This window comes from Agelaius tricolor, unplaced genomic scaffold (genome assembly GCF_023055355.1).
Source record: "Agelaius tricolor isolate 1412-34295 unplaced genomic scaffold, bAgeTri1.0.p SCAF_2, whole genome shotgun sequence".
Classification (NCBI taxonomy): domain Eukaryota; kingdom Metazoa; phylum Chordata; class Aves; order Passeriformes; family Icteridae; genus Agelaius; species Agelaius tricolor.
In genome coordinates, this window is record NW_027269262.1 from 73,782,337 (window position 1) to 73,806,364 (window position 24,028).

The following is a 24,028-nucleotide window of genomic DNA, read 5'->3' on the forward strand; positions in this document are numbered from 1 at the left end:
ATAATGAGCATTAGTACTGGGAGGTTACTGCCAAAGAGAAAATGAAGATGTACTACTCAAGGGAAGGCTGCACTGCAGAAGTCCCTGTGCTCTGAGCAGCAGACAGCTCTGCTCTTTCACTGCCACTGGGTGAGAATGGCTGACCAAAGGCCACTTGGGTAGCTGGGGTGGAAAACTCTGCAGCTGCTGCAGGTAAAATGCACAAGGGCAGTAACCCAGAGCCTGCATAGAATTTTCCATGCCTATTCCTGAGACTTTCTTCGACTGAAAACCCTCTAGAGATTCCTAACTCAACGGCTATTTCAAGACAACCAAACTGAACAATTAAAACCAAGTTGACTTGGTTTTCCTTCTTGAGTATCTCACAATGCATTGCTGAGGCAGAAATTGTCTGCTCTGTGTATTTTTCAACAGCACTGAACAGATTACCTGAGATTAGTATTGCACTTGTCTGCCTTACCTAGTTGTCATAGGAGAAAATATTAATAGCCTACTGCAGTAATATACAGAATCATTCTTAAAGATTGATCATATGGTCAATCCCAAAGAAATTAGTAGCTTACAATTCTTTCTGCTTCCAAAACAATAAAGATTTTCATTAAACTGAAACTCCAAGAAGTGTTTCATAGTCTGCCACAAAAGAGGACTTGTGTTTTGTACAGGAGAACATGACCAGAGAGAGAACTAGATCAGCCTTGTGATTCAAAACAGTATAAACAAACAGAATCAGAAACACTAATCTCAAAACGTGTGCAGAGTAGAAGGGGAAACCATTTAAGACAAATCAAAGTTAAGTTCTGGTCAGCAAATTTTACAGATAAAATAGTGGATGCTTTCCCAATGGAGACTATTGGCTCAGATCATATCAGACCTCCAGAAAGAACATTTCTTTCTCAAATTACTATTGGCACATGCATAATATTATATAAGCCCCTTTTTGTGGGGCTACTTGAAACATAAAATTCCTTTGGACTCACTTGCTTTAAGTACATTCATAGTCAAGTGCCTCCTCTGGGGAAAAAAAAAAAACTCACAAAAAATTAAAGGCACAGTGTATCAATGTACATGTAGCAGAGGAAAGCCAGAAAAATTCAGGGAGGACAGAAGAGTGGTCTCATTCCCTTTCATACAGTATATTCAAACAGGAAATGTAATTTCACTACATTTAAGTAAAAGATCAGTCACTTTAACCAGCAACTTGAGAAAAAGAAAGAAAGAAGAAAGCCCAAACACATAGACAACAACAGATTTAAACCCAGAACTGTTTTCTTATATCAGTACTAAAACAGGCTTTAAAAGGGTGACAACAATTCTCAATTGGACAAGATGATGAGTCTGTGGGGTCAGAAATCAGGTTTTGGCAAATCTGTTGTTTATAACTCCTATGATGCAAGGAATGTCTGTGATAGGTGACTTGAGATTAACCTCCTCTTACTATAACATAATGATCATCGATTTAAAATTTATCTTAGATAGAGAATTGAGATAAATTTGACTGATATATTTTCTTTTTTAAAACAGCATTAGTATTCTCTTAGGTTGTAAGATCACAAGTCTTTTGCATACCTCTGACTGCAGTGTGTAATACAATAAAACACTTTGCCAAAATACATAAATTCTTAGAGATGTATTTTAATCTACATGTCTATTCATTAGACACTTCTATCAAGTCTCTCTTGGCAGCAACAGCACCAAAGGGATTTCTATGTTTTTCTCCCATCCACTGTGGAGAAAATTCATAGAAGAGGCCTATGTTAGTTAGACCTAAAGAGTCTGATAAAATGTTACTATTATTAATACCAGTACAGAAAAAAAGGAAATAATCCAAATGAGCCAGGCGTCTGAATAATAAAAAAAATAGGTAGGTAGGTAGGTAGGTAGGTAGATAGATACATAGATAGATAGATAGATAGATAGCTTAAAAGCAAAACTCCCACCATAAATCCATTCTCTCTATCTCAATATCAGAAATCAAGTCTCTTGTAAGACCAAGGTACCCAGATTATAATTTTTTTAAAAAAGGCTAACATTCTTTACAGGCTAACAAGGTTAACATTTTTCTCAAGCTCACATACAATTTTCTCTTGTACTGTAAAACCGAAACAAAAAAGACCAAAGCATTCTTCAAAGATTTTAGCAAAAATACTGACTTAATTGAATAATTGGCATTTAAGAGATTACAAATCTGAGCTAAAACTTCACTATTGCCATAACAGTGAAAATGTGACTTGGGGTCAGCTGAAGAAAGAATTTACATTTATTTCACTACTTTGAGATTACTGCAGACATTTGGTAACAAAAAAGTGAAAGATTACTGCAATGCAGTTTTTGACAGATAATATTTCCTGTCGAGACAGAACAGAAAGAACTGTAGAGCTTCAAGATTGTAATTGTTTTGTACATTTCTACCCACAAAGTGCTTCTTTAGGCAAAATATTTCACCCCTGCAGCTGCTACCTCTTAGATGTACTGCCACCCTTCATCTTCATCTTCCCACAATTGGGAAGAAAGAAAGAAATGACAAGGCAAAGTTTTCAACCTTAAAACAAGAAAGTTTTATACAATATAACAGGAATAGATAAAAGAATCCCACGTGCATGATGAGTTTCTGCAATTATATCAAGATATTATAAGTTGCTTCCTTTCTCAAATCAGCATTAAAGACACACAGGCATTTGCAAAATCGTGTTAAAACAAATACAGATTTATATGAGCTTTTGCTAACAGATGTCTCCCAACAGGGGTCAATGACAGGTTGTTCTTCCCCAGCCCAGATTTGCAATCTGTTCTTATCTGATTCAGCATCTTATTGTTTTGCTGCTCAAAAGAATGATATGTATTTTAAACACCAAGAAACAAGATCAGGTAAGACAAAGGCTTTGTACGAATTTCTAAAGCTGTGGTGGCTTTGATCCAAGTTTATCTGCACAGCCTTCATCTGAAAGACAGAAGTTGGAGTAAAGTAAAACTAATGGTAAGGGACAATAGATTGATGCTATTCAATGTAGAGTGGATATGTATAAGGGAATTAGACAAAATTTACAAGGAAAGAAGGGATGTAAGAACTCTCATGCATATGGCAGGCTTTGTGGAGCTTCTTTGAGGAAATAAGGGTTTGAGATTTTATTAAAAACAATAATCCAACAGAAGGAACAACAGACAGGACTGGAAAGTGATTTTCAGAACTGACAGGTAAGCATGAGAAAGACTTCTAATAAAAGCTTTCATCCCTGCAAAAAATTAACCAGAACAAAATCAAGGCCAGCTTTTGTCACCTTAACTTAAATCTTAAGAATTTTCACAGGCTAAAATAGAGAGATACATTACAGATAGATGACGATACAAGCAGTTATTCCATTTCCACACAGGAAGTCTGCTCTACAGCCAAGCCAAATATTGCTTTGTAAGAAGAAATGCTCGCATGCTCCCCTTTAATCAAGAGATTACAACACTCCTACAACAGTTCTAGAGAACTATCTCCACAATTAGTAACAACTAGTAAAACAAAAAATTAGTAAAAACTAATCTAATTTTGAACACGGCAAAAACAACAGACAGGCAAAATTTTGAAATTAAGGCTCAATAACAAGACATTAGGATTTTAGGTGCCATTGTGCATGGCACTGTCTAAGCAGGCACTTTTGGTGCTCATGCAGCACTTAGGAAAGTCAGGTCCTCGAAATATTGCAGTTTGGAGGAAAGAACAAATAATTAATACACAAACTGAATTCTTATGCTTGTATCTTGAATATGTTCTTTTGTAGTTTCGAGCACATGTACAACTCAGCAGATATAACCACTACATTCAAAAGGTTCCTTTGCATCTAATGCTTCCTTAGTCAAATCTAGTTCAGCTCACAGAACTTGTATCTTTTTCATGTTTCTTAATACGTTTTTTTAATATTTTTATCTATTATTTTCACAATATTTATATATTTTTTAGCTTTCGGTCAATGACTGCTGTCAACCTCGCTCACTTCAGGATCATGGCAGAGCATCATGCTTTGCCTAACACTGACAATGCATTCCCCAAGCACTGTGTGACTGCCAACATTGAGTACATATTTGTTTTTAAATTAAGAGGAACAAGTGGGTGAGCAAGGATTTTGTTTCACAGAATCACAAAATCAATTAGGCTGGAAAAGATCTGAGATCTTTGAGTACAATCTCTGACCAAACATCACATCAACTAGACCCTGGCACAAAGTGCCACGTCCAGTCTTTCCTTAAACGCCTCCGGGGATGGTGATTCCACCACTTCCTGGGCAGTCCATTCTAATGTTTAATCACTCTTTCTGTGACATTCCTCCAAATGTCCAGCTTAAAACTCCCCTGACACAGTTTAGGCTATGCTCACTAGTCCTGTTGCTTGTTACATGGGAAAAAAGACTGACCCCCAATCAATGTGGCTACTGACCCCCAATCAAGTGGCTACAATCTCCTCTCAGGTAGTAGTTGTCGAGAATGATAAGGTCCCCCTGAGCCTTCTTTTCTCCAGGTAAACACCTGCAGCTCCCTCAGCTGCTCCTCACAGGACTTGTGCTCCAGACCCTTCTCCAGCTCCGTTGCCCTTCTCTGGACACGCTCCAGCCCCTCAATGTCTTTCTCATACTGAGGGGCCCAGAAATGGATGCAGTGCTTGATGTGCCCCAACCAGAGTCCCGGGGGACAATCCCTGCCCTGCTCCTGCTGGCCACACTTGCTGATACAGGCCAGGATGCCATTGGCATCCTTGGCCCGCTGGGCTCACTGCTGGCTCACGTTCAGCCAGCTGTCGACAAGCACCTCCAGATCTTTTTCTGCTGTGTCACCAATGGATCGTCCACGCTCCTGAAGTACGACCATGCTGGGCTCAGCCACCCCTGCAGCAAAGGGCGAACAGCAGCAGGGGTGAGGTGCCGAGCCGCGCTGCCAGGCTGGGGCTCCAGCCCTCAGAGCCGGGCCAGGGCCGGCAGCACCGGGGCTGCGGCCCAGCGGGCGAAGGCCCCATTGCGGGGTGGGGAAAGGCAGCACACGCTGCACGGCTCGAACGCAAGACAAGGAGCCGGGGCTGAGCCCGGCCGGGCCCGGGAATGGCGGCGAGGTGCCCCTCCTCCGGAGCAGAAGCCTCCCGAAAAAGCGCTGCAGCCCGGCGGAGGAGCGCCGGCAGCCCGGGGGAACGCCTAGTGCGGCGGCGGAGGAGGAGGAGGAGGAAAAGGAGGAGGATGAGGCAGCGGGCAGAGCAAACACGCACCTTCCCCGTGCAGATCGGGCGGCGGCGCCGGCACAGCCCTGATCCCCGGGCGGCTGCGGACGGGGAAGGCGGAGCCGCCGCGGGCTGGGAGGGCCCGGCCGCCGCCCAGGAGCCGCCGGTGCCCCCGGCCCTGGCGCCTCGCAGCCCGCCCCGAGGTCAGGCGAGCTCCGCCCCGCCCGGCCGCTGCCGCCCAGCCCCGGGGGCCTGAAAACCATCATCCGTCACCAGCGGGCTTTCCAGGGGCCTGAGAGCTTCCGTGCGAGGGGCTGTGAGGATGGCGAGGCGTTGGACGAAGCTGCCTCCCAAAGAAGTTGCTGATGCCCCATCCCTGGAAATATTCAACGCTAGGTGGGATGTGGTGCTGGGCAACGTGATCTGCTGGAAGGTGTCCTTACCCATGGCAGGAGATTGGAATGAGACAGTTTTTAAGATCTCTTCCAACCCAAACTATTCTGTGATGCTGTGATGATTCTATGATTGTACTTTCATAGGGAATGTGTGATATTGGTGCAAGGGCACATGGAAAATGGATGAAGCATGAGGAGCCTTTCCTGCTGGCTGCACGGTGGCAGCATCCTTCTGAGTATTTGAGAGCATGGCAGTTCTTGCTTGTGTAGTTCATCGATGTTTTCCAGTCTGAGAGCCCTTCCCGCTGCCTTCACGCTCCTGGGAACTGAGGCAGGGCCACTGCTCCTCAGATGGTGGCCGCCTGCAGAAGTAACATTGCACTCATTTAAATAAAGGTGTGTTTATAAAACACTTAGGTAAATGAGTGCAATTTCTTCTGTAGATAAGATCTTAAAATACAAACACGGGTCTTAATCTGCAAACACTTGAATTAAAGCTCTCATTTTATTCTGTTTAAGTCAATGGCACTACCCAGGTGCTTAAAGGTAAGGGTTTTTAGGATCAAAGCCCTTGGTGCATTTCCAAAAAGCTGCTGTAGTAGGAAGACATTGAAGAATTTCCCTCTAATATTCACCACCGTATTCCAATATTAATGAACTTTCTGCCTCAGTGAAATGACTGTTACACTAATGAGCTTCATGGGTGTGTACCTTGAGGAGGGGTTTGAAACACATTATTATAAGATAATGGCTGATCCTGCCAACCTGACTCCACCTCTGTATTTGAGGTGAGTCATTTGTATTTTTTCACTTGTATTTTTCAGTACAGCCTCTGAACAGTATGTTTTTGCAGCTGGAACTTTGTCCTCTGCAATACAGATCAGGGAGCACGCTCGTGGGATGAAACGACATATTTCTCAAACTGCCACAGTCCTTAAGAGTCCTATTCCATTGAGGGTAACAAAACAACTGCTTCAACAAAAATATTACACAAGGAAAAGGCTGTCAGATATTTTCCTGTCTGGCTCCTTCTTTGCTGCACATTCTGGATATTCTTTACATATAGTACCCTATAAGCTGTAAGTATCCATCTAGTACTGTACCTCTGGAATGAGATTATACAGTGATTTATGTGATAAATATGTCACTGAAAGTCATGCAAGAAAATATTCTATCCTCAAAGTTTGGCTGTTACACCCACAACACCTTGAGCTTAACTGCCGATGTACAGCCTTCCTTTTCACTTTCAGCAAGAGAACATAGGACATGTCTTCATGAACAAGCTCATGTAAAACTGTATTTGCAGTATATAAAGTATATAAATCGATTCATGAGAGTGATTTCTTTTCATTTGCTCCCCTAGCAATTAAATCATTTCACCCAACTGGTTTCCCATTATTTTTTCTTAATTAGCTTCCTTTGTTAATCCTTCTATACCAAGAAGTTGAGAGTCAGGCCATCTTTTTTTCCTCCTTCATCAAATAGTCAGAAGGATAGAGATATCTTGGTGTAGCTGTCATTAATCCCAGGTCAGAGGGCAGAGAACTCAGTGCTTTAGTCTTCTGCTGTCCTTGCCAGAGGAGTGACAAAGGCAACTTAAGAGGTATAACAGCAAAACCTAGAGCTCCACCCCTCTTCAGCCAGCAACATGCACAAAATCTGTTTACAGGTTTGAAACACATCAATACTCATTTAGCCTCAGGAAAGGTATTTCCCTTACACCCACCTCTTACGTGATTTTCTCTATTTTGCATTATTCACTAAATACATGGATTTGTTTACAACCTCAGGACTTTCAGATTGCTTGGTTTTCCCTACTCAGGACTGTAATTGTAAATCTGGGAGAGTCTGGAGCTGAGGAGTCTTGTGATCAGTTTCACAAACTTTATAGGCTACTATGCTGGGCAAAATCCCAGCCCCACCATCCAGAAATCATCTTTGTCATGCATCTTGCATTCTCTTGAACTCATAAAGGCTATCAGGTGCTTGAAGGGTTCTGCATGGATGCATCTTTACAAGACTGCTGTGATTATACTGGTAGAAACAGTGTCAGAGTCAAGAATTTACTGTTAAATAGGGATTGGATATATATGAATGTCAATAATAATCAGAATAATCTGATTGTAAAGTTGGTGCTTCAAGGAATAAGCTGGTACCTAGCTCCTGGAAAAGGGAATTCAACCTAAAATGAGGACATATGAGACTACTTACTGTTGGGTTTTTTTCACCTCCTATTATACAACATATGAAGCAACTGGTGGAGTATGCTGTTAGGCACAAAACACTGACTGCCTGAGAGGCTCCTGAATCTCTTCTGATGGAAATTTCTTGGTACAAGGTTTCTCCCTGCAAAGAAGGGGGAGCGACATGATGCTACTTTGCTGTGCTTTGGTTTTCCACTCCATTTAGACTGTATGGCTTTTGGAGCAAGAACTGCCTTGGTTGACTTTATTGAAGTCTCTAAAATGTGACTGTACTAAAATAATAAGAAGAAATCACAAGCACATTCACATATTAATTATTATGCAAAGTAGGGAGGGGGAGGGAAGAAAGTATGAGATTCCTTTGAAAAGCTGCCAGCACAGGACCAAATACAAAAGGTGTTTGAAGTGGGAGCACACTGTACCAGACTGAAGAATTACCAATACACCAGTTACCCTTGTTTAGGGGTATGCTCTCAATTATCATTTTATGACGTTTATTTACTTTAGCATAGCATTTTTTATTTTTTGACTCAGTCTCCCAAAAGTCTCATCTAAGTTCACAATGGATTTTAGTATCACTACAAGATGTTTTCGTCATTTAAAGTTTTTTTCTGTTGCTTTGCACTGTAGGCAGGTAAAAATGGATTGCTAATTAATGCAAACTTCAGCTTTTATTTCCTCTTCTTTTTTTTTTCAGTTAAAGGAGTTGAAAATAATTACTCGTAAGTTTCAAAGAATAATTTTTCTTCAGTTCTTTGTAGAAGGAAGTACTTAAGCTTGATCATGACTTATATGTCTCCATTTATGCAGCCTAGCAGCAAATAAATATATCCTAGTAAAGCACAGAACAGGGGAAAAAAGCAGAGACATTGTGAAAGAAAAATAGTAAGCACCACAAACATGTATTTTTCTACACAGGTCTGTTTGCTTTTCTGCTGTTGTGTCAGAAACTTGCTTCTTTCAGGTGTCAAGATCAGATCATCAGGTGGGAACATCTGCCAGCAGTGGGTTGGTAGGGGGTCCTTGCTTGGGACACATCGTAGCTGCAGCCTGGCCAGTGCAATGCAGGTTCCCAGTCAGAAGTCAGCCTTAGTTGCCTCGAGTTTCTCTGCATTGCTGATATAAGCCAACAAAAGTTGATATAAGCCAGCAAAATGAGCCTTCTCCTGCCAAAGTGAAGTCTCCTCTCTGAATAACACCAGCCAAAATATCCAGCAGCAAAATGCCACTGTACTCATGCTCCTGGCAGCTGCAAGCACTTCTGCTGTTACAGCCTCTTGCAGGGAGGGCACACAGCATCTCCAAAAAGCCATGGTGAACACACATGCTCCAGGGACATAAAAATGTCTGCAGCTCATGACCCCACAAAAGTTCTGGCTACTAAAGACACAGTCTGGCAGGGTGATTTCTCCTGCAGACTACTACATGTTTTCTTACAGGGGCAATGGGTTTGCCATATCACAGATAGGATTTGGGTAAAAATTGGTAGAACATGTTCCCTGTCAAATCTCCTAATAAACTGTGTGACTTGTGCTGCCATGGAGGGAAAACGGAGCATGGGCACCTGATATAAAACCAGACATGCAAGGAGCCCAGTTCATTCCTGCAGATTTTCACTTTTCAGGTAGCAATGGGTCCAGCAAAATACAAAGGTATTTGCATGTCTTGACATCAATTATCACATATTTGCATTGAAAATACATTAAATACTGCCCTAAAGAGCTTTCCTTACAATGCAGCAATTAAATTATAGTTTCTCTCAAGAACTCTCTTCCCTAGAGCTAGGTACCTTCATTCTTCTCAGTATTTTAGTGAGTATAAAACCCAGGTTCAAATTACTCAAAATCCAAATTTGACTTATTCCAGCCATATTTGTCCCAGACAAGTTTAAATTTATGGATAGTTTTAAAAATGCATATAAAATACATGCTTTATTTCTGGACTTGGCCTGAATTGAACTGTATTGAACAGACCCCCATGCCCATCACTGGAGGTGTTTAAGGCCAGGACGGGGCTCTGAGAAACCTGGTCTAGTGTAAGGGGTCCCTGCCCAGGGTAGGGGTGTTGGAACTAGATAATCTTAAAGGTCCCTTCTAACCCAAACCACCCCATGATTCTATGAACACATTACATGAGTATTCATATTAGTGTTCACACAAGATGCGTTCACATTAGTGTTCATACAGGATGTGAACATAAAACCTCCATCTAACAGGCAGATGGGAGGCTGAGTGGAAGTGTGATTTCTATCAGTAAGCTTCAGCCAGCCATTTTAGGGAAGGGAAATGTTCTTGGAGTGGCAGATACTAGACAGATGCACAGAAACTCAGTGCTAAAATAGCTTGTTATCATCTGAACAGGCCCAAAAGTGAGGGTGCTATGTTTTGTGATAGGTTTTGAGCACAGACACAACTCAATGTATGGATTCATGCCTTGAGACCTAGCTTCACCAATATCTCATTCTAGGTTTAACTTCAAGACTCCTAACAGGCTGTTAAAGTCACACATTAATCATTTAAACTTAAAAAAAATGTGACTCTGCAAGAGAGTTAATGTGTTACTTCTAAGACTAACTAAAATTTTGGAGTCCTGATCCTCTATGGTACATATTTAGAAGGTGGTGTGATTTCTATTCAAATTTGCAAAGTCTGTCTGATCATGGTTTGAAAGTTTTGATAAATGCTGAAAAGTGCAAATTTTATAAACTGAGAGATTGTCTAAAATAACATCTTGCTTCTTTAAGAACAGGTACAGCATTTCTTAGAAGAGTCTGAGGTGAACAAGTCTATGCAATTTCAGAATCTGCATTAAAAGTCCCATTAGGAAAGGCTGAAGTAAAATTCTGCTTGGCTTTTAGTGGCTGAAAGTGTGTGATAAAAAGCACAGATTGGATGAGAAAAAGTTATGATTTCTATTGCTAGAGCTTTTACAAAAATCAAACCATGAACTGGGAGAAGTCACATGGCTGGGCACCTGTAACCAATTTTTGAGATGATAAAAGAAAACTTTAGACACTTTGACAGCTCTTCTGTGGGTATATTTTTTTCAGGTTTTTTTTTTGTTTTTTTTTTTATAAAACCACTTAGAAGCTGAAAAAGAGGAAAGCTTCTACTTCTCCTACTTATGATAAAAAGAGAAGACAGATTGAGAGTTGCTGGTTCTAAAGTATTAACATTGTGATTGGGATTACTCAATTCAGTAACTAGCAGAAATGCTCCTGTGTAATAAAGAAATTACAATAACTTGCACAATTTGCTTTATAGTCAAAACAGTTTTGCTTATCTTTGTTCTGATGGGCCTAATGTATTTTATTTTATAAGAAGTGCTAATTTCATGCATTCATAATGAATTCTCAATTTACATTGAAAAGCAAGTTGAAACAAATAAAAGCTATAAACGGAATTAGCTGGTAAATAAATATTTACTATTTTAACATAACAGAATGGAGAAACTAAAATATAAAGAAATGGAAGTTAAGCTTTGTAATGATGTAAGTATGAAAATAGGCTGTACTACTGCAGAGTAAAATTTAGTGTAAAGATTAAATAAACTGTGAGTTAACAAGCCATCTTGTTTACTAGCCAATAAAAATAAATTTTCTTTCGGAAAATATCTGAGCAAATGCAAAACAGGGTGAAAGCTGATTATTTAAAGGCAAGTTTCTAGCTGCTGCTTTGATTGTAGTCAATAATTAAGGCTTACAGTGATTCTCAGGGAAGCTTTTCCTGCAGGATGGAGCTCAGATCATGAAGACTCACTAGAACTGCTCCTGGAGTCTTGGCTCACCAGCACAGAAGTGGCAGAGCTGCCAGCCTGGCAGTGAGGCAATACAGCAAGGCAGGGTCCTTCATTCAGGCTTTTTTGGTCTGAGCAGGAGTGAGCCATTCCCTCGGCCATCTGAGGCTTTTCCCAAGTCAGCAGTAACTCATCTGGCACTGTGGGCTGGTCCAGAAGAAAGCACATGCTCTGCTTCTGTTCCTTTCATAAGAGACTCTTGTGTTTGCTCTGTGGTATTGAAAATTATAGGGATGAATGATGAAAACTGCACTTTGGGCTGTTTTACATTCTTTCAGTACCATTTAGTGTGATGGTTTTTGACTTCTCCCTGCTGCTATACTTAGAAAGGGGAGTAGGAAGGAGATGAGTGTTAGTATTATGGGTTATGACACAAAAACATCAAAAAGAAAGTCTGTTCTCATTTCTCTTTGGTATCCTTTGGGGACCTGCAATGTTTAGAAAAAGCTCCTATTCCACCACAGGAACTTAGGAAAATGGGTACCAAACTTTGTTTACTCTCCAGGACTACATATGGCCATACAAGGTGGGTGGGTAACTAGGACACAGAGCTTTTTCCTCCACTGAGCTTAAGTTTCCCACCACTAGATAAACTTCAAGTAGGTTGCCTGGTGGAATTATTGTTCCTTATACGTCAGCGCTTGGATTAAACATAGAAAAATATCAGAAGCTTCCTCTGCTTTCATCAAATAAAAATCCATGGGAAAAAAACCTGCATAATGCCCCAGAAGAAATCTAAATTAATTAAAGTCACCCCCTACAGAGAACTTGGGCTCTGTTTATTTTCAACAAACTATTACAGGTTTTGCAATATTTTTCTGGAAGTTTTTCACAAACATTCCTACTTCCTCTCATTCCAGGCCAGGGCAGAACTGCCAGGATGGAGGAATTCTTTGGAGCTGACCTTTAGTCACGAGAGACAGAGGCACTCAGCCTCAGTAAAACTACAGCATTTTAGAAATCTATTACATCTACAGATTTAAAGCTGCAATTTGAATTAAAAAAACTAAAGAGTAGTGCAAGCTGTGCCACCAAAAGATGTATCAAGAGTCCGATGTAGTCAAAGTATGACATCTTTCAAGCATGGGAAAGAAATGGAAAGTTGCTTCAATAGGCACAGCATGTCTCAACTGCAAAGCCCCTGTTGCACATCTCATCCCTTTCTTCCCACCTCCCACGGACAAGACAACCCAGAGCCTTCCATGTGCAGCACAGCACCCCAACCACAGCCTCCTGTCAGCCTGCCAGCACCTTGTGCAGGCAGCAGGATATGAGCAGGGTCAACCCTGCAGGTCCTTCACCTGCTTTGCTGTAGCCAGAATTCCAGGGTAGAGCCACCAGCAGAAGCTGTGATGGGCAACATCCCTGCTGTGCTGGGAAGCTGTGTGCATCCAGGAGCGTCTGCCGGGGTGTGACACCAGCACCTGCTCGCTCTCCTGCCTACAGATTCTCTCTGGGAAGGACAATTTCAGTGCAGTGGTAACAATTCAAGAAAACAAAATGCCTTATAACTTTCAGTGGAAAACAAGGGCTGTCAGGACAGTTTCTCTTCCTGCCTTCTTTCCACTCACCCCCAATTAATGTCTGCAGTTCTAAAGGAGCCCTGTCCCCTCCCCCTCATTCCTACTATAAAGTAAACTCAGATACTGCAAGTACACAGAGGGATTTTCAGATTTCCACCCACGTAAGCAGCTTCTTGGCACATCTGATGCACATGTGAAATTGGTTCACAGGGGCCAGGGCAGGCACCCACATCTCCATTTATAGCTCTACTGAGCTTAAATTTTATCATTTATTTGATTTCAAAGCAAAAAATACACAACTTACTTTACTTCACGGAAGAAGAAACCTCAGCAAAGCATCTTTTTTCCCCTGGCAGGGTTGGGTTACTGATCCCCCACTCCCACCCACGCAGCTGAACCCAGTGCCTGGCCAGTCTGAGAGCTGTGAGGAAATCAAATGCACATGTCAGCATCCCCCTCTCCTGCTCCAGCCATGAACCATCCCAGAACCAGAAGACATGCCAGGGAGTGGTGTACTAGCTGTGACTTTTCTCAGATGAATTGTACAGCAAAGTCGTGTTCGCTCAGCCTGATGGAAGTTTTGGAAAGGCAATACTCAAAAGGTTCCCAGCACAGAGCTTTCACACCAAAGTTCAAAGCTCTGGGATACACAGACAAGAGCTTAAGTGTAACCAAGTTAATATTACTGCTCATTAAAAGTGGACAACAAGTATTTCCTTAAAGGAAATTATGCCAATCTGATTAAGCAAGTGCTAATTAACCAATAAAACTGATTGAAAGTCTAAAAAAATTTGCTACATTATTTCCACCTAAAAGAATAACGGTTTCCACACAGAGCTTTCCTCTTTGGATTCCTCCTCCCTTGCTTACTTAAGCAAAATACATAAATACCCAGCATAATATATAATCTGCCTCACTCCAATAGCTTTTATTTAATATTTATCTGGGTACTTGTTTCCTTACAAAAGCTTCCTGTATTCCATATGTTGCTGAAGAATAGTATCTGTCATTTAAGACTGCACTTCACCATCATTTCCATACATAGCTTTAAGTAAAAAAAAACCGAAACAACTAGTCAAAGCTACAAATATGTTTCTTTCTTGTTAGGAGATGCAAGAGAACAATTTTTATTTTAATTTATCCTATTTCAGTGAAGTGCAATGCTCAAAGTGAAGAAAAAACTAGCTACGCAGCTTGTAAACAAGAGCTACAATTCACTCATAAAGCTGGCAAGCAGAGGAACCATGTACCAACTTCTGAAGTTATTTTGCCATGAATAAAGCAAAGGTGAGAGCCTTCTTTCACGTAAGCTTTACACTAGTTCTATTTGCCTTCTTTTACTAAGAATCTAAGAGGAAGTAACAATTTATAACCCAGGGTAAATCAAAGCAAAATGACATTCTGATAAACACTAGAGCTTATCAATCACAAGGAGACACTGTATCAGATTGCTGAGGAATTCCAGAGCTGCTAGAGTGGCTCTGGCAGAGCAGAGCCAAGGGTCTCTAGGAAAAGCCATCGCTAGCTGAGAGCAGGTGGCGCAGCACCACAGCCTGGCACCCAGACTGCCAGCTGCCCAGCAACATCCACCAGCAGCCAGAGTATTGCTAGAAACACATCCAGGAAGCAGAGAACAAAAGGGAAAGGAAACCAAAGACCAACTCGTGCTAGGAAGCCTCAGCATAAGAGACACACATTGGGTTGCCAATTTCTTCTGAACAGCGTTGCTGGGAGTGCTGTGTCTGCATCAGACTGATGAAAACTGAAGTTATGTTTATAACTAAGATGATAACTGTTAGAATTTTTCCCTAATAGTATGGTTTGGCACTGAAAATAGAAAAGCAAAGAGATCATGAGATGATAAATCCTATTAACACACCTACTGCATGTTCAAAAGTTTCAGGTTTTTGTTAGGGAGGGTGGGAAGACTGCAGCATTTCAGTTCCACATGCACAGCTGAAGCATTAAACCTCTTCTGCATATAACAGAGTGGATAATGAATGTGCAGGGAAAAAAAGGTGAATGGTGAAATAAAGCTTAAAATTGACCTTTGCTTCTGTTTGTAAACAGATGCAGGAGGAACCAGACAAGCATAATATTTGGTAGTCTGCATAATTACAACAGATGTCTATGCTGGATAAAGTGGCCTGTACAGTAGATATAGAGGCAGTCTAACATACATAAATAAAATCAAAACAGCTACTTATTATCAATTTGCTTATGAACAAGGAGAAGACAGCTTATCTGGTGTTTAATATTTATAGCTATACTTACAGCAATATTCATTGCACCCTTGAAAGAAATTCAGATCTACTACCTTAAGCAAAGTGAGCTTCAAAAAACTGGATGTCAGACTATACAAATAAAGTATTAGTTTAGGCATAGTAGACTTTATTTTGGCACTTTAACAAATGCTTTATTTTACAGCAGTGGCACAGCATTTGCCAGAAATTTTCTTTTCTTGGCACAGTTATTTCAAGCAGTTATTTTACTAATTGAAGTTCACTAAATATTGCACAAGATATACCTGTTAAATTCTTACCCTGTTTTTACTTGCTGAACTTGTATGGCTTTGAAAAACTTGCCAGTTAAGTATAAGTAAAAAGCAATATATTAAATATTTTAGCACAGGATAGCATTCGTTGGTTCCTAAATGACCACTGAACTTGGGACAGCAACAAATAAAAGTTGCACAACTCTTATCTGAAGAGCTACCAGATCTTATTTACAATACATTGCCATTTCTGAAAAGCACTTCAGCTTGACATCCTGAACACCTGTATTTTGGGAATCTCAAAAATAAAAAACCAGGAGGTCAGCAGAGCAGAAGACGAAGCCATTTGTCTGTTACAAAGCATAATATAAGGAGGCAGACTGTCGTCTTCTCCCTGTGTCCCTCTATCCAGCACCTCTCTAAGGTCTAAGCAACAGACACTTCTCTCTTCTACACAGAATATTTCTTTCTTCTCTTATGAAGACATTCCACTTGTCTCAACTCTTCTGCTGGAGTCTGAGCAGAACAAACCAAAATTCTTCAAAGGGACAGGGAAAAAACAAACGTGAGCAACAAATCAAAAACAAATACACACAGTAAATGAACTGGGGTACTCCTTTGAATTTTACAGTAGGGAAAAAAACATTTGCAGGAAGAACAGGCCTGTGTCAACACTGCCATTAAACATAATGCAAAAGTCAAATGTCTCACAGCTAATACACCAGATGCAAGACTTAAACATCCCACTTCTCTCTGCCACCTTAGCAGTAAATCTGGTGTGAGGATCACCCTCATCAACAGACTTTCTTTTTTGGTCTGGATTTTTAAGATCTACTAGATGTACTCTGTGACATTAAAACATGAGCAAACAGACATAAAATGAAAAACATACAAAAGTATATCACAATAGAATTCTCAGTATTAGGCCACATGATTTATTCAGTAGTGTTTATGTTCCCAAATTACAATTATGTCTATCCATGTAAGACTACAAAAGTTACCATTAGAATTGTCTGTGCTTATAAAATACCAACATTTTCTTTTACTGTTATATACTCATTAACACCAGTCTGCAACGAGTCACATATAATCATAGGCACTTCAAAGGCTTTAAAGACGTTTACAACTTAAATGCATTTTTAAAGAACAAAAATTTAAACCTCTACTTATACCTTCAAATTGCAAATAATTAACAAATACAGTGGCCATAGAAATCTGCAGCAACTTCTCAAAATACTGTTAGAGTCTTTGGGTTTGCTTAGGTTCGTCAGTAGCTTACTACAAATCTTCCTTACAGGAGATTTGTTTAGTAAGAATATGACTATACAGTTTGTAGTAATAATCCAATTTTACACATTAATTGCTGTTACAAATCTCACTGAAGCTACAGGTAAGCTGAGAAACAATGCAAAGTGTAAAATTGATATTCTGACACTTAAATTTATACAAAGTGGAGGTTGAAGTTTACATAGCTGAAAAATTACATTTACACTAAAAGTTACTGTTATCTGAATTATCTGAAGACAAATTGCACCATGACAACTACAAAAAGGCATTTTTTGGAAACAGATAAATTAATGAAATAAAAACTAACTTGTAAGATCAATCTGAGACATGCTGACCAAAATTAAACAACTTTCATTGAACCATAGGATAAAACAATAATTTTCATTATTTTATATTTATGCATAAAGTTTTAAAAATCATTCAGTGAACATCAATGGTTTTATAAAATAATGCTTTGCCACTGTTATTCACAGAACACCGCAAATGTTAAGTTTTAATTTTACATTTTTAAACGAATATGTGAAAAGTTTTAAATACAATGGGGTTTTATCATAAAGGTGCCATAACGGCTCTTTAATGAAAAAAAAACTTCATTATTCTATGCAAAAGCTTTATTTAAAAAAGTTCAGTGATCTCATAAATAGAGACACTAAATAGGAATTTTATGCATAAAACTCCTTAGTTGGTGCCTTTTGATAGGCAGCACAGGATGGTTTACGTTCACCAAGGTCGTAACTGCCTTCATCCTTCTTTCTCATGCGATACACCAGCAGCAGGATAAGGAAGATTGCAAAAAGGAAACCAATAACTCCGCCAGCAATAACAGCTGTAATCAAAGAAACAGAGATTCACAATATGCCAGTAAAACAAGCTTAGCACCATACTTCTTTTTCATCTCACACAGTAAGTTTGCTATTATTTTCAAATTGCAGGAAAGGGCTCCCATTATGCAACTGTCTTCATTATTAGTATCCTGAAATATACTGTCAGAAAGCTTGTTTGCATTCATGAAGGCAATCATTTAAAATTACATTCCACTTACAAGTCAGAGATCCAACAACCAAGTTTTAAAAAAGTTATTAAAGTTTTTTTCAAAACCTCAACTAAGACCACCACTAGTACTGCCAGAGCATAAAGATGTCTTTCAAACTCATTTTTCAACAGTTACATTTTCAACATTAAAGTATTTTGTTACCCTAGCTAAGAAATGGGCTTTTACTTTTCTCTGTCAGTTTTCACTCTGACTCTATGCTGAAATAAGCTTCCTATTGATCAATAATAGGAGAGGACACTTCACGCATTTGTGAGCGTGTGAGAAGTATCAACTCCCAACCGACTTCAAGAGGAAACGCATGTGCCTCCACTGATGTGGATTTAAGGTTATTTCGCATTTTGATTCTCATAGGAAGATGTGGTCCAAAACTATGTGATTTTCATGGCTCCCAACTCCCTTTCCAAATACATGGGGGGAAGAAGTACACCTGTAAACACTGTCCTTAGGCCAAAAAAATCTCACAGGTAATGAAAACATTAGTGACCAGCTTGTGTCTCCCTGGGTTATGCATAGAAATATATTCTATTTAACTGAAGGGATTTCTGTACCCTAATGGATTGTGCCTATCCATCCCCTTCCATCCACCCATGCCTGCCATGAGCTCCTCCCAAGTAGTGTTCATCTGCACAACATCAACCAGACAGCAATGTGCTCTTGGGAGGTAAGAAATACTACTACCTTCTTCATTACAAGCATGGATCAAATTCCAACTCCTTTTCTCAGATGTGAAAGCTCCAGATACTCAGCTGGCAGTGTTCAACTCGTAGGCATCATATCAATTAGCAACAGACTTCACTATTAAGTATTTCCCCAAGATGCCAAATTTATTCTCATCAAATCAACCAATGGCTACCCACTATGAATGTGCTTAGTACTAATGTGTTTAATGGTATGAATCTGCCAAGAAAACTCAAATGTTGAGCTTGCATTATGTGTTTTCCATTTTATTTCTGGTGAGATAGACCTTGGCAAACTCTGCCTCACCTGCCAGAACTTCTGTTCTCTGGAAGAGGTTTTCTGAGTGCTTCTGAGTGAGCACGTCCGTGTCATCCCCTGGCTCATCGCTCTTTTTCTTGCCATCCACCTCCGGCCTTTCCTCTTTATCAATTTCTTCAGGTGACTGTGGCACAAAAAAGAAAACTGAGCATTGCTTACAGAGAGGGCAGACCACAAGCTGGCACAGTCACTGCCTGCTGTGGGCAGTCACGTAGCTGTGGCTTCATGCACATACTGCACAATACCAACACAACACATAGGAAGCTTTTAGAGCACAGAAAGCTGGTCTAGACATTGTAACTGGATCTATTTGTCCTCATCATGTCAGAATGAAAAACACTGCCCATAAGTTTGAAACCTCCAAAAGTACATTTAGCAAACAGCTCTTAATATTGCCTGAGTTTATCAGAGTAACAGCCTCTGAAAGAAATAACAACTCTGAAATTAACAAATCAGAAATGTTATATGCAGAACACCTTTGAGAGTAACTTAGACAGTATCATCTATGGTGGTAGAAGGAAATACTAAAATACTTAATGGAACCTGCAGAGTGTTCAAACTACAGCCAAACCATACAGCATTCTCTTTTGAGAAGGAAAGTTTCACAAAGAATTTTTAAGTAATTCTTTGAGAAATATAAAAAAACATACAGCACTGACTCAAAGGTACCATGATACATTATTTGGCATCTCTCTTTTCTTTCATGTGAAATCCAGATGTTGCCATACAGACTTTCTAGTAGGAATGAAAACAAACAGCTCTGTATCATTTAGCAGGCTGTAGTAGTAAGTGAAGTTTAGGGGTGCTTTTTAATCCATAGAAATAGAAGACTTAACATCAAACCATCAAAAATGTACAGTGGAATCATTTTAAATGGTCTTGCTCTCCAGCCACGCACCTTTGTTTGCACAGGCACCTTGGTCTGCATTTTCACTGTGGTGGTCTCAGCCCTGGATGCATCACTAGTTGTTGGTAACTTTGGAACTGTTCTGGATGTTGTTACCACTGCGCTATCCTCATCTTCCTCAGCACCTGGAGACAAAATGTAACACTTCATTGACCTGTGAAATTCTTTCAGACCAATTACATTTTTTGTTTTGACACCACCAAGGTAGAGATGGTTGCACAGCCCACCCGAGGCAAGGGCCTAGATGACAATGCCTACTAAGATAAAGATGTGTGTGCAAACCCAAACTGCCAGGGGGATACTTGCCCCAAGTGATCCCCTGAAAAAGGGAGTGCATCAGCTGGTATGAGTAGCAACCAGGAAATTACCATGACACTTTTCAAACAGAAGAACCCTTCCTGAAAATGGGTATGAAAAAAGCTTTAACACTTGCAATAGGGGCAGAAAGTGTGGAGTGAAAGCAGCAGCCATCAGGCCTGTGTGACATAGGCAGACCCCAGTGCCAGGGGTTCTGATGAGGTCCCACAGCATCAGGGGCTCTGCTGGAGCTTGGCAGTGCCAGCCCCCACCCTGTGGTTACCATCAGCAGCTACCTCCAGCTTCCCCAGAGCCACCATGAGCACCCCCAGAACCCACACCCTGGGGGGCAGAGTCTCCTCCTGGGCATGGCAGGAGGTGTTGGTGGGGCCTCAGGCTCATATGGGGGTACCCAAGTCTCCAACAGCAAGGGTGTGTGAACAGAGGATCCTGTACACTCAGACAGGGGGAGCTTCCACACCCATGGCCTGTGAGAGGGGTGTGCACGTGACACACACAGGATCAGTTACAGAAAGTGATTTAGAAATTTGTAGTTGCTTGTTACCATTTGATAAATGGCAGGTATTGTGGTTGTCTGTTGTACTGTTGATACTAAGCCTAAAAGTACAGTTCAGCGATTGCTAGTTAATTACATACCATAAATAAATCAATACACTTCTTTATCCTTACTTAAACCATATGAACTGAACTGTTTTTACCTGTCACATACTGTTTCAACAGAATTTCTCCTCTACAGCACATCTGTTGAATTCTAAAAAACTAAGCAGTTTTATCCACAGGAAGATTACTACTACTTTATGTTTCAGTCACTAGGAATTCACATGGTTTTAAACTCCACATAATTCAGAAGCTCTTTTCTTTTGAACTGAGTAAGAGGACAAAAACTCTCTAAAGATTACCTTAAATTTAATTTCCTCCACATTCAAAGCCGTGCTGGAGTATGAAGGCTCCTTTAGAATAAGGTAATGGACATGTCTAATAAATATCCTTTAGTGATAGTGAAAGGAAGAAGACACAGGAAAGAGACTAAATTATTAGCAAGGCCTGAAAGAGAAAAAAAGAATTGGCCCATTCTTGGACCACTCCCTAGGAATCTCAATGTGTTCTGCTCGTTACAGGCACCGGTTGCCCAAGTAACCCCTGGGTAATAAATCTAGCAAATGTGCATAAGAATAGTTCCTAACAAATAAAACGTCCTACAACAGAATAGTATGACTCACTCATTCCAAACTGATTTTTTAATTTGTTTTTTTAAAGAAAGAAGACAGGCTGAAAATTTGAGCACAATAATGTTTTGAAGTCATGATCAAGAATTATATACATCTGGCATTTAAAGGAGAGGCATTAACAAGACAACATCTAAAACAATCTCTGAATGGTAGAAAAGAAAATTTAGAATCATTAAAAAAAGATACTGGCACAGAATAGTACAGGGAAAAAAACTTTCAGAGATAGCAAAATTACAACACAACTTCTAGAATGAGACCTCACAACAAGAATCAGGTATTTTCCTGAAATGCAACTCAAAGATCAAAAAATCAACATCCTGCTTCAAAACAGAGGTGTGGAAAGGCATCCAACAGGAAAATTTTTCTGGCTCTGATTCAAGAGTTTTCTTTGAGAAATAATGGCTCACTGGATAGCTCAACCTACTTTATCTTCTGAAGTTCCTCCATATTACACAAAGCTTTCACAGGCCAAGGAAATTAAAATTGATTATCAGATTAGAGATCTGATAAAACACATCTCCAGAGTACAGAAATGTATTTTCTTCTTTTTATGAAATGAAAAGTACTACTTAATCACAACTGCTCCTCCAAATCCTTAAATGCCACCTTTCCTGCAGGCAATAGTTGTGTCTGCCAGACATAATGGAGAGCATTACAGCCTGAACTCCTTTGGCTAAGGAGGGTGCAGATCCACATTCTCTCAACAAATGGGCAACTAATCTAATCCCTGGACTAGTCACTAGATTTGCACCACAGGTACCCAGCTCTTCTTCCATGCAGCCTCAGGGGAATTCTGACAATCACCAAAAAGTTGAAGCAACTATCATTTAGGCTTGATTTGGGTACCAGCTAAGACACATCCCCCATGGTTCCTGCTTTCTAGTTAGCTTTATCTAAACAGGTCTCTGCTTGGCATGGAATAGATCTAAACAAGGAAGACACTTCCCTTGCTGAACTGACAGTAGTATTTTTAGAATTACCTGTAAATAGGACTGAGAGACCAAAAAAAACTACTCACTAGTCCTCTCCAGAACATAGCAACAGCATTTCACACAGTATCATGTTCCCTAAAAAGCACAAAAAAGAGCATCACCAAATCCAAGTAAGATTTGAAAGAAAAAGCCTACAGTGTCATGAGCGTGACTTCCAAGCAGGTTGTCAAGCAGAATACTGTGAAATGGCTGGAGTATAAGAACTTACTTCTTCCTCTGGAAAATATCACTGTTACTATAGCTGGTTTCTGGATTTGGTCAGCTCAGATTTTGGTGCTGGCTATTCACCTCCCCGAGTCCCTCTTATTGAGGGCACCACAAAAACCCTGCAGTAATTAAACCCAAAACCATCTTTGTGGTAGAGCTGAAAGCTCTCAACCATCACACACCCTCTTTTATCCACTGTAACTTCTTCAGGACGTCCAACTGCTGTCTTCATAGTGGCCAAAATAGCTCTAAACTGTGCTGTAGTATTGGAAATACCTAATCTAACCCTCAGTGACATGTCTATTAGCCACCCTTGGATGACAGGAATGGGAATACTTTTTAACACTCTTAGCGCTTGAGGAGACTTGTCAGGAAATCAAGATTGTGCCACCTTCAATTACTGCGCAGAAAGTAGAAATTACTGATAGATAGTAGTATTTTTTGTAGAAAAAAGCCCACAGTAGTTAGCACTCTGACTTGCAAAGCAGGCAGTGATTAACACCTCCTATCAAAAAATCAAATCATTTCACCTTATCTTTTGGCATCCTCTTTGTCTGCTGCACACATCACACTTTGGGAGTACCACCACCACAAGCAAATCTGTGATAAGGTGGGCACACACATAACCACCATCTCTTTCACGCCTTCCATCTCTGTCAGCAATGTGACACACACCAAAATTACATATTTTCAGCTGACTTATCTCACCTCCATTCACTGAACAGTCCCCAAAGCAACCCTTAATCAACATAGTGTTAGGCACCCAGAGATGACACTGTGAACATAACTCTGTGCCCTGCTAGGGAACTGCAGCTGAAATAAATTGAGACAGCGCAAGGATGTCACATCTCTGATAGCTCTCACACAAAGAAGAAAAAAACAAGAAATCAACAAAACTTGGAGGATTAAAAGGAATAGTCCTAACTATACTGAAGTATAAGATTCTGTCCATCACATCAAAAATACACTTTCAAACAGTATTGCAGTAGATTTCTATGTCAGAAGACCTGGAGAGCCAGGCAGTCAATATCATGAAGCATGCTTGCGGCTGGTTTAGCAGGTGGACAGAAGAAGTTCTTGCTCTAAGACAATCTGAAAGGCCCTTATGAGTGGGACTGAAGCAAACAGAAGATGAATCCTTGCTGTGTTGCCTGCACCACGGCAGGGAAGCACACCAGGAGAGGTGTGCCTGCTGGGCATGCTGCCATAGGGCACCCAGTGCCAGCCCTGCAGAGCGCCCGTGCCCCGCAGCTTCCCCAGCACCATGACCATGACACATGGTGCCCCAGCCACCCCCAGCCACATCACCCCTGTCCCCAAGCCCCACACCCTGCTCCCACAGGACTTCCGAACTGCCTGCTGGCCTTGGAGTGCAGCGTCAGCTTCCCTCCCGGTCAAGAGCCAAAGCAGATCTGCTCTTGTGTTTCTTGAAAAAGCTCCAC

General features: G+C 40.6%; 2 protein-coding genes across 2 annotated transcripts in view; both read right to left on the reverse strand.

Annotated features, from left to right (window-relative positions):
* The window catches only part of CPQ (carboxypeptidase Q), a 146,202-nt gene extending 140,857 nt beyond the window's left edge, over window positions 1–5,345 (reverse strand). The window contains exon 1 of the mRNA XM_071421543.1: window positions 5,234–5,345. The gene's annotated coding sequence lies outside the window, so the exon portion shown is untranslated. The remainder of the gene's footprint in view (window positions 1–5,233) is intronic.
* Window positions 5,346–16,508: 11,163 nt separating this feature from the next.
* Window positions 16,509–24,028, reverse strand: part of SDC2 (syndecan 2) — a 59,600-nt gene continuing 52,080 nt past the window's right edge. Inside the window, exons 3-5 of the mRNA XM_071421544.1 lie at window positions 19,832–19,965; window positions 18,922–19,057; window positions 16,509–17,709 (exon numbers count right to left, since the gene is read on the reverse strand). Of these exons, the coding sequence (XP_071277645.1) occupies window positions 17,546–17,709; window positions 18,922–19,057; window positions 19,832–19,965 (434 nt within the window). The 3' untranslated portion in view covers window positions 16,509–17,545. The remainder of the gene's footprint in view (window positions 17,710–18,921; window positions 19,058–19,831; window positions 19,966–24,028) is intronic.